Raw genomic sequence first — 13,063 nt, 5'->3', positions numbered from 1 at the left:
TCAAGGTAGACGATCTTAAGTAAATAGTTGTAAAGAACCAAATTGATTCCTTGGAAATAGTCATGGCAGCCTTCACACCCACGCATGATAGATTGAGCCTTGGTGTTGATTATTAACAGATGTAATGCAAGAGCACCACTCTGGCCAAATTATCTCTGCTGCAGTTGCTGCAAATAAAGAGAGCAGTTTCAAAACGGTCACTGTTTTGTATTGTTTTTTACTCATCCAGCTGAGATTTCTGTTTATCCTCAACTCTTCAGCAGCCATCCTGGGTTCCCGATCATCCACAGCACCATACCAGTTGTCTTAACCTGATGTACAGTTCATTATTCAGTCCTTGCAATGTGACCAAGATCCAACTGGTATATGTGGCCAATACACCATTGGCTTAGTAATGTTGCATGGCAACAGAAACAGCAAGCTGGAGAGAAAAACAGGATTACGGTTTCAGATCATCAGAAGACTATTGATCTGTGACGTTGATTCTGTTTCTGTTTCCGGCATACTGTTCTTATTTCTGAATTCCAGCATCTCTAGCATGTTACTTTTCAGGAAGCATTAATTTGTTGAGAAATGCACCAGTGCTTGCACATAAAACCTATTCACAATCGGCACCCTGCACTCTTCCACCACACTCTAGGAATATCACCATATGCATCTGCACCTGGGATCATTCACATCTTAGCCGGTCTATTAAGGTTGAGTATGTCTGGTTTCACTCCAGTTCTGCAGGTTCCAAAGTGGATGACGAAATCACCACTGAATTTGCAAATTCTGCCACAAGCAGGGAAGAGCAGGGAAATTACAGGGTAGCAGCTGCTTCTGTGTAGCAATGTTACAAAATGTTGAGATTAAAAAAATCAAGTCTGCAATTTATCCCATCAGATAAAGCATAAAAAGAAGTTTAATTTGACACCTAATTCACTTTCATATCTTCAGTATTAAAAAAGTTATGGTCATTTTCATACTCGGAAATTAGCATCTTGTTCCCTATTGCTTTTACATTGACTTAACTCAAAACCTGTGATCAAAGACAGTCAAAAGCCCATAACTTTCTTAAAAATTAAGAGAACTGAATGAATTTTTCAGTTATTGTAAATTGAAGCATTCTGAAACAAATATGAAACATCGTACTTGGATGACCTGAAATTAAAGCATATAATTAGTTAGTTACCTTATTACAAAATTCAATTACTGGATCTAAACATCTATCCATTTCTTAAGGGTTAACATTCTCAAATAGCCTAAGTGTCCAAATAACATTCACACAAGAATTCACAATATGACATGATTTTTAAATCTCATTGTCATGAATTTATAGGCCAAATGGAAGGAATTTATTGTTTAATTCCCATAAATTAATGGCCATTTAAATCATCTTGCGAGAGAGATTTTGTGGAATGTGATCGGTTGGAACATTGCATTTGCGGTGAATTTAAACCCCATATCGGCAGGCAAAACACTGCTGATTCGTATGGGTCCTAAGTCACCTTTTCGCAACGTGAAATTTTGATTAAAGGCATCCTAAGAAGCACGTTTATATGTAAAAATAAACGGTGTACCTTGCTTTGCCCGTTCGTGAGATCCGTCCCGTTGTCGGCGTTGACGGCTTTAGAAGACGATTTTTATTTTACTCCTGCTATTAAATTATCCAGCGCTATTTTTTAATAAACTTGATAAAACCGATGTCGGAGCGATTATTCTTCAGCAGCTAAACAGCCTGACAAAGATGGATTTCACCAGGCTGGAGAAAACGGCATTTAATCCCGCCCCCCTCTCAATGGCACCAAAGTTGCGCACGCGGCCAGTGACAGAACTGCAGCACCGCTGAAGGTAAGTTTTGTAACATACCTATTCTGTGGCTCTGCTTTCAGTTGACACCCTGACCTTTTCTGCTTTTTGATGGTCTAGTATTGAATCAAAGTTAGAGGAAATTAAATAACAGGGACTCTAACCATTGTTCTCCAATCCTCTAGTCAAATCAAGTCAAGTCAAGTCGCGTTTATTTCTATAGCACATTTAAAAAACAACTCTCGTTGACCAAAGTGCTTTACATTGGTGGAGGTACTAACGTTATCCAACAGTGGTTCATAGATTAAGTACATACATAAATACATACATATAGCCCTCCCTCAGAGGACGTCAAGAAAGGCTTGAGAGTAAAGATGAGTTTTAAGTCTCGACTTAAAAGAGTCGATGGAGGGGGCAGTTCTGATGGGAAGAGGGATGCTGTTCCACAGTCTAGGAGCTGCAACTGCAAAGGCGCAGTCGCCCCTGAGTTTATGCCTAGACCGCGGATCTGATATTGTGTGGAAACCCAGGCAGCCCGTCGGCCGATCTGAGGGCACAGGGACCTGGAGGTGGGGTGTGTGGTCCCTTTTTTTCGGGTGCTAAGCAGACTTTTTTGATGAAGGTGGGGGGAAGCCCGTCAGGCGGGAGGAGATTTGTAAATCATAAAGAAGGATCTTGGTCCGAATTTATTTTACCACGACTTGTTTGTCAGAACCGCTTCCAAGGCTGCCTGCTATGGTTTTGATCGAGTCCAAGGGGCTGACACTCTCGTTTAGGGAGGAAGTTCACACTTTATATCCTCGAGGTGGATGTGTATCGTCTGCATAGCAATGGAAGGAAATGCCGTGCCTTTGAATGACTTGGCCTAAGGGGAGCATATACAGGGGGAAGAGAATGGGGCCAAGGATGGAACCTTGTGGAACCCTGCAGCAGAGGCTAGCTGGGGAGGAGAATGAGTTGCCTATGTTAGTCGAGAAACTCCTACCTTTGTGGTAGGAGATGAAGCAGCTCAGGGCAGTGCCATCAATACCAACCCCGTACCGGAGACAGTCAATTAGGATGGTGTGGTCGACAGTGTCAAATGCTGCGTTGAGGTCAAGAAGGAGCAGGATTGCACAGTCGCCAGAGTCAATGGTGAGAAGTAGGTCATTATGTACCTTCAACAAGGCAGGCTCTGTGCTGTGGTGGGCCATGAAACTTGATTGGAAAGTTACCAAGATAATATTTTGGTGAAGGTAAGGCATAAGTTGACTTAAAATTACCTTTTCAAGTACTTTTGAAAGGAAAGGCAGTTTTGAAATAGGTCTGTAGTTGCTAGGCAAGGTGGGGTCGTGGTTAGGTTTTTTCAGGAGGGGCTGGACCACCGCATGCTTGAAGCAGGTAGGAACAGTGCCAGTGGCCAGAGAACTGTTGAAGATGGCGAGGATGCTGGGACCGGCTATTGTAATGACATCCTTCAGAAGGGCAGAGGGGACAACGTCGAGGGGGCAGGTAGTAGGTTTCATGGTGGTGACTAGTTTTACAAGGGAAGAGGGTAGAGTAACAGGTTGGAAACAGTCTGATTTTGACGAACAGATCAATGAGACAGCCATGGGAGGGGAAATATTTGATCTCTAGGGCTACATGCATGATTTGACAGAAGAGGAAGACAGGGTGGTTTTAAAAAAAGCTGACCAACTATTCATAAACCAGTTCCTAACATCAGAGATGGAGAATATATTTGAACAAATTCTCCATGGTGTTAATAATAAATTAGTAAGAAAGAAAAAAATCAAGGATAATCAGAATGGATTAGTTCAGATAAAATCATATTTGACTAACTCGATTGAAGTTATTGAGGATGCAATGAGATCAATGAAGATAGCTCATTTGATGCAATTTACATGGATGTTATCAAAGCTACCAGACAAATTTCCAATAACAGACTGATCATTAAAGTTAAAGGCCAATAAAGCCAAACAAAATATCGTTGGATCAAAATGGCTCAGAGGCTGGAGGCAAAGGGGAATGACAAACAGTACATTCGGCACCTGGTTGGAATTAACACAGAACAACTGTTTAATCTGGTTCACTGATGATTCTTTCATTTTGTAGTATACTTCAATTAATTTGATTTAAATGTGGTATGTGATTAAAACTTTTGCATCTGATGCAAAAACTGGCTTGTGGTGAGAAGGAAAGTTATAGACTGTGGAAAGATAAAATGGGCAGAAATGTTGCAAATGGAATTCAAAATATCAAGTCGTCAAGTCAAGAGTCAAGAGAGTTTTATTGTCATGTGCCCAGATAGGACAATGAAATTCTTGCTTGCTGCAGCACAACAGAATATTGTAGGCATAAATACAGAACAGATCAGTGTGTCCATATACCATAGAATATATACACACACACACACATAAATAAACAGTTAAAGTGCAATAGGCTGTTATAGTTCAGAGTTTGTTTGAAGTTGTGTTTAATGGTCTGATGACTGTGGGGAAGAAGCTGTTCCTGAATCTGGATATTGCAGATTTCAGACTCCTGTACCTTCTACCTGATGGCAGCGGAGAGATGAGTATGTGGCCAGGATGTGTGTGTGTGTGGGTCCTTGATACAATTATACAATTTATTTGTTATCATTTGAACCTCATTGAGGTTCAAACAAAATTTGGTTTCTGCAGTCATACACACAAGAAAAAGAACCAAGACACAACACAATTTACACAAACATCCATCACAGTGAATCTCCCCCTCACTGTGATGGAAGGCAAAGTCTTATCTCTCCCCTGCACTCCTCATTCTCCTCCCGATGTCAGAGTCAAAGCCCCCGACGGGCGATGATGCTGGCAGATTTTTTGAGGCAGCGACTGTGATAGATCCCCTCGATGGTAGGGAGTCAGAGCCGATGATGGACTGGGCAGTGTTTACGACTTTTTGCAGCCTTTTCCGCTCCTGGACGCTCAGGTTGCCGAACCAAGCCACGATGCAACCGGCCAGCATGCTCTCTACTGTGCACCTGTAGAAGTTAGAAAGTGTCCTCCTCGACATACCAACTCTCCGTAATCTTCTCAGGAAGTAGAGGCGATGATGTGCTTTCTTTATGATTGCATCAATGTTCTGGGACCAGGAGAGATCTTCGGAAATATGCACGCCCAGGAATTTGAAGTTTTTGACCCTTTCCACCATCGACCCGTTGATATAAACGGGATTGTGGGTCCCGATCCTATCCCTTCTGAAGTCCACAATCAGTTCCTTGGTTTTACTGGTGTTGAGGGCCAGGTTGTTGTGCTGGCAACATTTGGTCAGTCGGTCGATCTCACTTCTATACTCTTACTCGTCCCCATCAGTGATACGTCCCACAACAGTGGTGTCATCAGCGAACTTGATGATGGAGTTCGCACTGTGAACGGCTACTCAGTCATGAGTATAGAGTGAGTACAGCAGGGGGCTGAGCACGCAGCCTTGAGGTGCTCCCGTGCTGATTGTTATCGAGGATGACACATTTCCACCAATACGATCAGACTGTGGTCTGTGAATGAGGAAGTTAAGGATCCAATTGCAGAGGGATGCGGAGAGACCCAGATCTGAGAGCTTGGTAACCAGCTTGGAGGGGATGATGATATTAAATGCCGAGTTGTAGTCAATGAATAACAGCCTGAATATGAGTTTTTGTTGTCCAAGTGGTCCAGAGCGGAGTGGAGAGACAGTGAGATTACATCCAACGTTGATCTGTTGTGGCGGTAAGCGAACTGCAGTGGGTCGAATTTCTTGTCGAGGTAGGAGTTGATATGCGCCATAATCAACCTCTCAAAGCACTTCATCACCATAGACGTTGGTTCCACTGGTCGATAGTCATTGAGGCACGTCACCTTGCTCTTCTTGGGCAGGTATTATTGGTATTATTGATGTCCTTTTAAAGCAGGTACGAGTAAAGGCATGCTTTTGTGGAGGCAAACAAGACCTACAAGGAATAGTATGACCCTCAGATTGATAGGATTTAAGAGTGTAGGAAGGAACTGCAGATGCTGGTTTAAACCGAAGATAGTCTGAAGAAGGGTCTCAACCCCAAATGTCACCTATTCCTTCTCTCCAGAGATGCTGCCTGTCCCGCTGAGTTACTCCAGCTTTTGGGTCTATCTTCAGGATTTAAGAGTGTATGTCCACAGATACTTGAAAATACCAGGGCAACATGGTTAGAGTGGCAGGCATGTGGCAGGCATATGTTGCTTTTTGATAGTTTAGGCAAAAATTGAAAGGCAAAGGAGATCAAATTGGAACATAACACAGGCTAAAGTCAAAATACCGCACACATTTCATGACATGAATGATGTGGAGCGAAAGAAAACACAGTTAAAAATCATGATGACATTTGTCAGCAGTGAAGAAGTTCACTTATTAAAAAAGGTTAGTTACATTGTCTTTATTCCTAAAGATAATAATGACAATATAACCAACCATTTTCAGTAAGTGAACTTCTAGAGAATGTTCGGGGCAATTTAGATCAAGGTATTTATCTAGACGCCCGAGATGGAATTTACAATAAGGATATAACCATATAACCATATAACAATTACAGCACGGAAACAGGCCATCTCGGCCCTACAAGTCCATGCCGAACAATTTTTTTTCCCCTTAGTCCCACCTGCCTGCACTCGTACCATAACCCTCCATTCCCTTCTCATCCATATGCCTACCCAATTTATTTTTAAATGATACCAATGAACCTGCCTCCACCACTTCCACTGGGAGCTCATTCCACACCGCCACCACTCTCTGCGTAAAGAAGTTCCCCCTCATATTACCCCTAAACTTCTGTCCCTTAATTCTATTCTGCTTAGCAGATTTCAATCAAATATCAATCTCAAATTTGAAATACATCTGACCATCTAATATGCCATAATCCTGAAGCCTATTGACCAAAGAACTGAAAAGTGAAATTAGTCTATCGAGCTCTTTCTTTCTTGCTGACACTGAATGATTTCTCCTGATAGTGGGTCACAGAAAGGGAACTTTACTTCATCCAAAGCCAAGCTGTTCTATAGCAGTGTGTCCTACTGGTCCCAGGCTCCCTAAAGTGGAAACATTTCTTAATGTCTGGAATGTGGTGCTTTCCCCCCATTCGGAAATAAAACATTCATAAACATAACATGGCTATAAACATAAGGATTTTGTTGAACCCGTGCAAGCAGATTACTTCTGACAATTTGGCAAACATTTTATTTTCAAGATAAAAGTCTTTATAAACGTAAACTTTAAATTAACCCTGCAATTAAAAGGAGTTATTCCGCCTGGACATGTGCAAGGGAGGCTGTTAATGCATTTCTTAAAGTTTTATGCTTATTTATTTTAAGCACAGAATATCCCAGCATACATACCAATGATTTTCATAGATGCAGTCCTGTCAGTAATTCAATTACATAACACCAGAAGTACCGAGACAGCACAAAATAATGACACTTTTTGTTTGCTTCACATCAAAGTGGAACGTTAGATTTAGATAAGAGACAAATTTTCTTCATTAATCTAAAGAAATTATATTAACCAGACTTTAACAGATACATCTTCCCAATATGAAATATCCCATTGAATAATCCCATTGAATAATCTTTCCACTTGTTTATCTTGCAGTTAGAGCAGTACCTGATGACCATGTTAAATGATCACAGAAGTTTAATACAGAAACATCTGCCCTACCTTCAAAGCCAGTTACAATTTTGCAATTTAATTGTTCAAAAGTGTTCATGTAAGGAGCTAAAAATTGTTCTGGACTTCATACAAGTTTCAAAAGTTGAATAAAATCAGAAATAACAGATAAAAACAAAATGAAAATATGGCTTGCAATCCTACGTGGCATCCTCATCAGAAGTCAACCAGCTAAACTTTTGATTTTTCTGCGGGTGGATGAGGTCCCGAGATAAAAGTTTCTGTTCAAATTCAGTTTGAACCAGTTCATATCCAAGCATCTGCATGGCCCTTCCACAGATATTTTGTATTTTTACAATGTCTTTAAATGGCATTTCAGTTCTCCATGCCTCTGATATGCTTTTAGCATTTCTAGACGTTATTTTGAAAGCTGATCCAGTTCCTTTTCCATGTGTGATATTATATATCCAAGATTCAAGTTTTGGAGTCAAACTTAAACCAGCAAACTTATACATTGCTGATAACTCCTTGAGTGGTTCCCTTACTACATCTTCATACCGCACCATCATGTAGCGTTGTTTCAGGATGTTAGGAGCTTGCTCAGTGGCAAGCTCATGAATCAACAAGTGACTTTTGCAAATCTCTTTCATGACTTCATAGTTTGAATCTTCCCCTTTATCCTTTTCAATGTGTTTAGCTCCAACGCCTAAAACAATACCATTGTCTCGTAACAGTGCATATAAGGACTTGTTACGAGATTTAAGCACAGCTCTGGGGTCTCTGACAAGATGAATAACTTTGAGGTTCAGAGAGGGGTCAGTGAAGAGAGGAAGCAGTGACTTTAACTCAAAGAATCTCACTTCTTTGATCACAACATGACTGTAGCTTTTGCAGGTTTCCTCCATTTTAAAAAATTTGGTCATGTTACAGTGTTTCTTGCACATTAAGTCGTTCGTTAGGTCAGTTTTCTGATAATAGTTGCACATTGGTGGTGAGCAGAGGGCTCGGCTGACTTCCCACTGGAATAAGTGAGATACAGGTCTGTTTTCGTTCATGTATGCATCAAAAACTGACATGTCGCACAAGAACGTGGATCGCACCAGATCCCTGACAGCCATTTTCAAGACCTTGGCACCGTTTGGATGCATTTGTACCCAGACATGCCAAGCAGGTTCCATTAAATAAAAAACATCAGGGTGTTGACTGAAAACTTGTCCGACAAAGGATGAGCCCGATCGCCAGGATGAAAGAATGAGGATGTGAACTTTGCTATCCTGTTCTTCGGATGGATATGTAACAACATTTTGTCTGGAGTACAAGAAGAACAAAGTCAGTGCCTGAATGACCACAAATGCAACAATGCTGGTAGTTATAAACCTCAGCCTCATTGTAGCAATGGCTGCGAATTCAGTATCGATCTGTAAAGTAAAACAGAGAGAGTTGTTACAAATTGCCTCAAAATCACTCAGCCATAAACCAAGATTTGCAGTTGAAAAAAATTAAATTGCAAGGGAGAAGAACCACATTTGAAGAAGATTCCTTTTGCCTTTGTTTGGTAGTTTAGTTTAGTTTAGAGAAACAGCATGGAACTAGGCCCTTTGGCCCACCGAGTCCACACTGACCAGTGATCCCCGCACACTAACACTATCCTACACTCACTAGGGACAATTTACATTTATACCAAGCCAATTAACCTACAATCTCTGGACTGTGGGAGGTAACCGAAGATCTCAGAGAAAACTCACGCAGGTCACAGGAAGAAGGTACAAACTCTGTACAAAGTCAGGATCAAACCTGGGTCTCTGGCACTTCAAGGCAGTAGCTCTACCGCTGTGCCACCCTGGTAAGAGTTATTTTCATTAATGCCGTTGGGATTGATTGCTGAGTGAAGCCCTTTTGGCAATCATGCATTGTAGAAAATAAAAGAACAAATACTGGATTTCTGCCCATTCATTATATGGAATGAACACCTATAATTTAAGACTGTTCAGAGGAATGCTGCTTGTAATAAAAATCCTTACAGGCATGGATACTTTGAGTAGAAAACAACATAACATACAAGGTGTGATGTTGATGAATATATGGCCTAGATCCTTACTGGGAAAATATTTCTAGATTGGTTGGTCACATCATGTTCCGTTTTGCTTTCTATCCACAGTTTACAACCAGAATGACAACTTGGCACAGTCTTAAGCAGGAAATACCAAATGTGTCAATCAAGGAGCAGGTAGGGTTTCTACTGAAAGCAAAAAGCCGGAAATCTGAAACAAAAAGAGAAAATGACAAAAACACTCAGCAGAATCTGGACGTAATGGTAGAGTGAATGTTTCAGGTCAATGACCCTTCTGTTAATAATACAATAAAACGCTGTTAATCTGGCATGCCGGGCGGGCTTTCGCTGGTACCAGGCAAGCAGAATTTCCAGACCACTAGATGTAAAGCAAAATGAAAACAAACTCCTGGTGGTGCTCAACAGTTCAGGTGCAACTGTGGATGTTGAAAGTATAATCGACATGTTAGGCCATGACCCTGCACCAGGATTGAGATTGTAATAATAATAATAATAAATTTTATTTATGGGCGCCTTTCAAGAGTCTCAAGGACACCGTACAAAAATTTAGCAATTAGAGGAAAAACATGTAAGCGGAATGAAATAAATAGTAGAGACATGACTAGTACACAAATTAAAGACAGAATTCAATTCAAAACACAATATGAGGTAATTCAAGCACAGATGAAAAGGAAGGGGGACGTGGGGCTATGGATAGGCAGAGGTGAAGAGATGAGTCTTGAGGCGGGACTGGAAGATGTTGAGGGACACGGAATTGCGGATCAGTTGGGGGAGGGAGTTCCAGGGCCTGGGAGCAGCCCTGGAGAAGGCTCTGTCCCCAAAACTGCGGAGATAACCAGTGTAAAGGGATGCTAGGGAAGAGGAGAGGCAGGCGCTCACAAGCAATAGGTACATCCTAGTGGAGAGCGGCTGAGCAAGACTGGAGGGCAGAGGGAAGTGTGGAGTTAACGACAGAGGCTGGGATATGATGAGATGTTACAAAGAAAGGCTGCAGGTTGTGGAACCCAATATGAAATGAAGGTGATAAGGGATGGATGGTGAGTAAATGGAAACAGTGGGCGAGTGGAAGGGATAAAGGAACAGAGAGTGTGCCGATTACTTGACATTGGATTCAATGTTCATGACATTGGACTGTAGATAGCCCAGGCAAAATATGAGGTGTTGTTTCTCTTGTTTGGATTTAACACCCCTGGCAATGGAGTTAAAATGATTTGCAACCGACAATGCAAGATGGTCATTGCAGACAAAGTACAGGTGCTGGGCAAAGCAGTGGACAAGGTGCACTTGGTCTCGCTGATGTAGGTGAGTACATATCAAGCACACCAAATGCCAGAGATGAGGTGGGAGGAGAAGGACCTTGTGATTCTCCATCTCATTTGGAAGAGCTGGTTAGATCCCCGGAAGGTGGCGAGGGGAGGAAGTGAAGGGGCAGGTATTACACCTCCTAACGTTGCAGAGAAAAGTACCTGGGGACAGGGGATGACGGGTGGTACAGTAGGAACAAACCAGGGGGTCACGGAAAGAGTTAAGATGAAAGCAGTAAGGGGAGGGGAAGATGTGACTGGCGGTAGAATCCGGGGTGCAGTTGGCAGAAACGATGAAGAATAACATGATGCAGTCAAAGGCTGGTGGGGTGAAAGATAAGGACCAAGGAAACTCCAGCAACAAACAACCTAGTGGAGAAACTCAATGAGAATGGTTGTGACCCTTTGTCTGGTAAAAAAAGAAGGATTATGTTACACAATGCTTTCATCCATTTCTTGATATTAACTGGAATGAATTAATTTAGCTTGATACTGTATAGGACAGGACCTGGTGAAAGGAGATTGGGAGCGGCTGCTTGAGGGAAAAACATTCAAGAAGTGGACGGCCATTTAGAAGTGAGAGCTTAGAGTCACTGAACTGAGTCATTTGAGGTTCATACGAGATGCAGGAGAGAACAAGAAAGAAATTAGAGGGCAAAATGAGGACATAAAATGGCCTTGACAAACAGGATTGAGGAGAATCCCAAAATCTTTTGTAAGTATATTAGAAACAGAGGTTATCGAGGAAAATAATTGGTCCACTCAGGGATTAAAAGGGAAATCCATAGGTGGAGCCAGAGGATATCAGTGGAACTCTAAATGAGTACTTTTCATCAGCATTCACCTGGGAGAAGGAAGTGGAGGATAGGGAGCTCGGGGAGGGATAAGATATATAGCTACATAGCTACATAGACAATAGGTGCAGGATTAGGCCATTCAGCCCTTTGAGCCAGCACCGCCATTCAATATGATCATGGCTGATCATCCCCAATCAGTACCCCGTTCCTGCCTTCTCCCCATACCCCTTGTTTCCGCTAGCCCTAAGAGCTCTATTTAACTCTCTTTTGAATGCATTCAGTGAATCGGCCTCCACTGCCTTCTGAGGCAGAGAATTCCACAAATTCAAACTCTCTGTGTGAAACAAGTTTGTCCTCATCCGTTCTAAATGGTCTACTCCTTATTCTGAAACTGTGGCCCCTGGTTCTGGATTCCCCCAACATGGGGAACATGTTTCATGCATCTAGCTCGTCTAATCCCTTAATAATTTTATATGTTTCTGTAAGATTCCCTCTCATCCTTCTAAATTCCAGTGAATACAAGCCCAGTCCCTCCATTCTCTCAACATATGACAGTCCCGTCATCCCGGGAATTAACTTTGTGAACCTACGCTGCACTCCCTCAATAGCAAGAATGTCCTTCCTCAAATTAGGAGACCAAAACTGCACACAATACTCCAGGTGTGGTCTAACCAGGCCCCATCATAACTGCAGAGGGCCTCTCTGCTCCTCTACTCAACTCCTCTCTTTATGAAGGCTTTCTTCACTGCCTGTTGTACCTGTATGCTTACTTTCAGTGACTGAGGTACTGGGACACCCAGGTCTCGTTGCACTTCCTCTTTTCCTAACCTGACACCATTCAGATAATAATCTGCCTTCCCATTCTTGCCTCCAAAGTGGATAACCTCACGTTTATCCACATTATACTGCATCTGCCATGCATCTGCCCACTCACCCAACCTGTCCAAGTTACTTTGCATCCTCATAGCATCCCCTTCACATTTCAGAATCACACTTTATTCACCAAGTATGTTTTGCAACATACGAGGAATTTCTCAATGCCACGTGGCTTTGTGTCATCTGCTAATGTTACTTTTAATTCTGTCATCTAAATCTTTAATGTATATTGTAAACAGCTGCAGTCCCAACTTAAATTGTTAAGTTCGGTTTAAACCAGCATCTTCACTTCCTTCCTACACACGTGTTAAGATAGATGCTTTGTCGCCCAGTAAATCTTGCGTTGACTAACATCTTGTTTGTGTGGTCTCTGTTTCTGAAACCAAATAGTCGCAGTCAAAGCTACAAAGATAGGTATAGCGTTTACGAAAGAACTGCAGATGCTGGAAAAATCGAAGGTAGATAAAAAATGCTGGAGAAACTCAGCGGGTGACGCAGCATATATGGAGCGAAGGAAAAGGCGACGTTTCCAGTCGAGACCCTTCTTCAGACTGATGTGGGGGTGGTGTGGGTGGGAAGAAGAAAGGAAGAGGCGGAGACAG

The 13,063-nt window shown here is 42.1% G+C and overlaps 1 protein-coding gene across 2 annotated transcripts in view; it reads right to left on the bottom strand.

Annotated features, from left to right (window-relative positions):
- Nucleotides 1-7,089: 7,089 nt before the first annotated feature.
- chst6 (carbohydrate sulfotransferase 6) overlaps nt 7,090-13,063 on the bottom strand; it is a 29,625-nt gene continuing 23,651 nt past the window's right edge. The window contains exons 1-2 of one of the 2 annotated variants that reach the window (XM_055648982.1): nt 9,512-9,710; nt 7,090-8,831 (exon numbers count right to left, since the gene is read on the bottom strand). In XM_055648982.1, the coding sequence (XP_055504957.1) occupies nt 7,614-8,801 (1,188 nt within the window). In that variant the 5' untranslated portion in view covers nt 8,802-8,831; nt 9,512-9,710 and the 3' untranslated portion in view covers nt 7,090-7,613. Of the gene's footprint in view, nt 8,832-9,511; nt 9,711-13,063 lie in introns of those variants that run through there. The other variant, XM_055648980.1, reaches the window with a different exon arrangement.

Source organism: Leucoraja erinacea, chromosome 17 (assembly GCF_028641065.1).
Source record: "Leucoraja erinacea ecotype New England chromosome 17, Leri_hhj_1, whole genome shotgun sequence".
NCBI classification, from domain to species: domain Eukaryota; kingdom Metazoa; phylum Chordata; class Chondrichthyes; order Rajiformes; family Rajidae; genus Leucoraja; species Leucoraja erinaceus.
The sequence above is the reverse complement of the archived record's forward strand: the minus strand, read 5'-3'. Positions and strand labels throughout refer to the sequence as shown.